This window comes from Trichogramma pretiosum, unplaced genomic scaffold (assembly GCF_000599845.2).
Source record: "Trichogramma pretiosum strain Unisexual culture from Peru unplaced genomic scaffold, Tpre_2.0 scaffold141, whole genome shotgun sequence".
In the NCBI taxonomy this organism is placed as follows: domain Eukaryota; kingdom Metazoa; phylum Arthropoda; class Insecta; order Hymenoptera; family Trichogrammatidae; genus Trichogramma; species Trichogramma pretiosum.
In genome coordinates, this window is record NW_019640924.1 from 244920 (window position 1) to 247152 (window position 2233).

The 2233-nt window shown below is 33.3% G+C and overlaps 1 protein-coding gene across 1 annotated transcript; it reads right to left on the minus strand.

The window, feature by feature from the left end:
• Positions 1 to 406: 406 nt before the first annotated feature.
• Positions 407 to 1936, minus strand: LOC106649721 (ATP-dependent DNA helicase PIF1-like). Its single transcript, XM_014367309.2, has 3 exons — positions 1646 to 1936; positions 547 to 1564; positions 407 to 411 (listed from the first exon to the last, which is right to left on the minus strand). The coding sequence occupies exons 1-3, from the start codon at positions 1934 to 1936 to the stop codon at positions 407 to 409; spliced, it is 1314 nt and encodes a 437-aa protein (XP_014222795.1).
• Positions 1937 to 2233: the final 297 nt, after the last annotated feature.

The following is a 2233-nucleotide window of genomic DNA, read 5'->3' on the forward strand; positions in this document are numbered from 1 at the left end:
ACTACAATTCTATCGATGTAACACAGTGTTCTTCGCCGAATAAGGACCGCTTCTTATAATCGAATACAACGTTACTCAATATTACTAGCGGCAACCCCGGTTGCAGTATGCTGAGCGTGAAAAATATGTCGCACTCTTTGAGAAATTATAAACTAATATATGAATAAACATAATTATTAGCTTATATTGTATAGCTATATCTTAGCGCGGAACTACACTGAAAAGAAATAAAAATAAGGAATTTAATCATCTTTATACAACTTACAAATATATCAATGTATGAGGAAGCAAATTTTTATTTATTTTAACTAACACATAATTGCAACATTTTAAAAATTGTCTATGTGTACATGATGTTTCATTGTCACAATCTTTTGAACTTGTCGTAGTGACACTTTACATTGCGTTAACCTAAAATAAAATCAGTATTAACATAATTATTAGGCTACATATTTCATATTAATGAAAAGAAATTAGTACGTACTTGTGATTTTTTTCTCAAAGTAGATAGAAAATCAATTTTTTTCCTCGTTGTACTAGATTTACCTATAGCGTCAAATCTTTTCTTATCATAAAATCTAGAGAATACCATGTCATTCAACGTCCTTACTCTACTAAGAGCTACATATGTTAAGCCAGCCGAAAATTCTTTTTCTCCAATATCAATAATAGCCGTAGGTAAAGTCATTCCTTGCGCCTTGTGAATGGTACACGCATATGCCAATTTTAAGGGGAATTGTTTGATTGTACATATTTGTCCACGTTTTTCATACGATCGCATTACTGGTTTAATCGGAAATAAATTGTTATGTATAAATGGTCCATGATACGAGGGAAAGTGAATTAAAATGTAAGAAGGCAAAGTTGGCGGAGATACATTTTCTTCATATAAAATGGCCCGAACTGTACCAATTGATCCATTGACCAAACCACCATAAACCCATATATTTTGTGTTAGCATGACCCTACATCCTATTGCTAAATATAAAGATGGTTCAAGACCACAACAATCATCATTTACCCTATGTACATCTCCAGTTACCAAAGCGTTAATGCGTAGAACAGGTGTACCCAGCTCACGTAAGGAATATTCATTTTTTTTGCGAACCAAGTCATTTGTCGGTATTAAATGAATTGCTCCATTAAATCTTTCCTTTTCATTTTCATCCAATGAAGACATTTTACGCTGTGATAACATGTTATATTCGTCTACAGAAATATCTCCGTTAGCCAAATTATCCAATAATTCAGAGAAAACGAGATCGTTTCCTTGACGATGCGATGTAGATAATTCTATAAATAACTGGAACGATTTGAATAAAATAGCGCCTTTACTTGCCATCGCATCATTAACTGTATTATTGTACAATGCAACATCTTTAACCGGCGACAGTTGCTTATAATCTCCAAACATAAATACATATAACCCTGCAAATGATTCATCACAAGATGGAAATAGTTCATGACATCTGCTTTCTATTTCACCCAAAGTTTTAGCACCTATCATGGACATTTCATCAATAATGAGGAATTTCAATGCTTTATGCTCCAATTGGAAATTTCGCTGTGAGTGACTATTTAACGGTTGAAATTTATTATGAAAAATTGGAATTTTAAAAAACGAGTGAATCGTGCTTCCATTTACGTTTAAAGCTGCAGCACCGGTAGGAGCAACGACTGTTATAGCATCACAACCAAGCGCATCGGTAACTTCTTGAACAATCGCATTGATTAAAGTGCTTTTACCGGACCCAGCTTTTCCCTGTATTATCACACGTTTAATTATCTGATCGGAGATGTCACCTATGTCGGACTGGATGTGATTAATCTGAGTTCTACAAATCTGTATAACTTTCAGTTGTTCCGGAGATAAGGTTAATTCTTTCAGATTACTAGAGTTATTTATCGATCGTGTTGCATTCTCACTTTTAAACATTTTTAAAAATGTATTAATGTCTTGCAAAGAGGGATACAGCTCGTTATGTACACTAGCGGCGTTCCTCGCTCGCTAACGCTCGCTCGGTCTCAGATTGTTTCAAAGAAATTGTAAGAAATATTGGAGGAGTAAGAATATTATAAGACATATTTATGAAATATTTAAATTTTGAACAAACTTAGATGTTGAAACATAATAGAATATAATAGAATCATGTTTATCGATTCATTGAATACAAAATAACCCAAGAACTTGATAGATTTAACTTAACGAAACATCATTTCTCTTTCTCGTCTT

Coding starts and splice junctions, on each gene's coding strand:
- LOC106649721 (XM_014367309.2), bottom strand. CDS start 1,936: ATGTTTAAAAGTGAGAATGCAACACGATCGATAAATAACTCTAGTAAT. Junction 1,565..1,645: donor CCGGTGCTGCAGCTTTAAAC/GTAAATGGAAGC, acceptor AGTCACTCACAG/CGAAATTTCCAATTGGAGCA.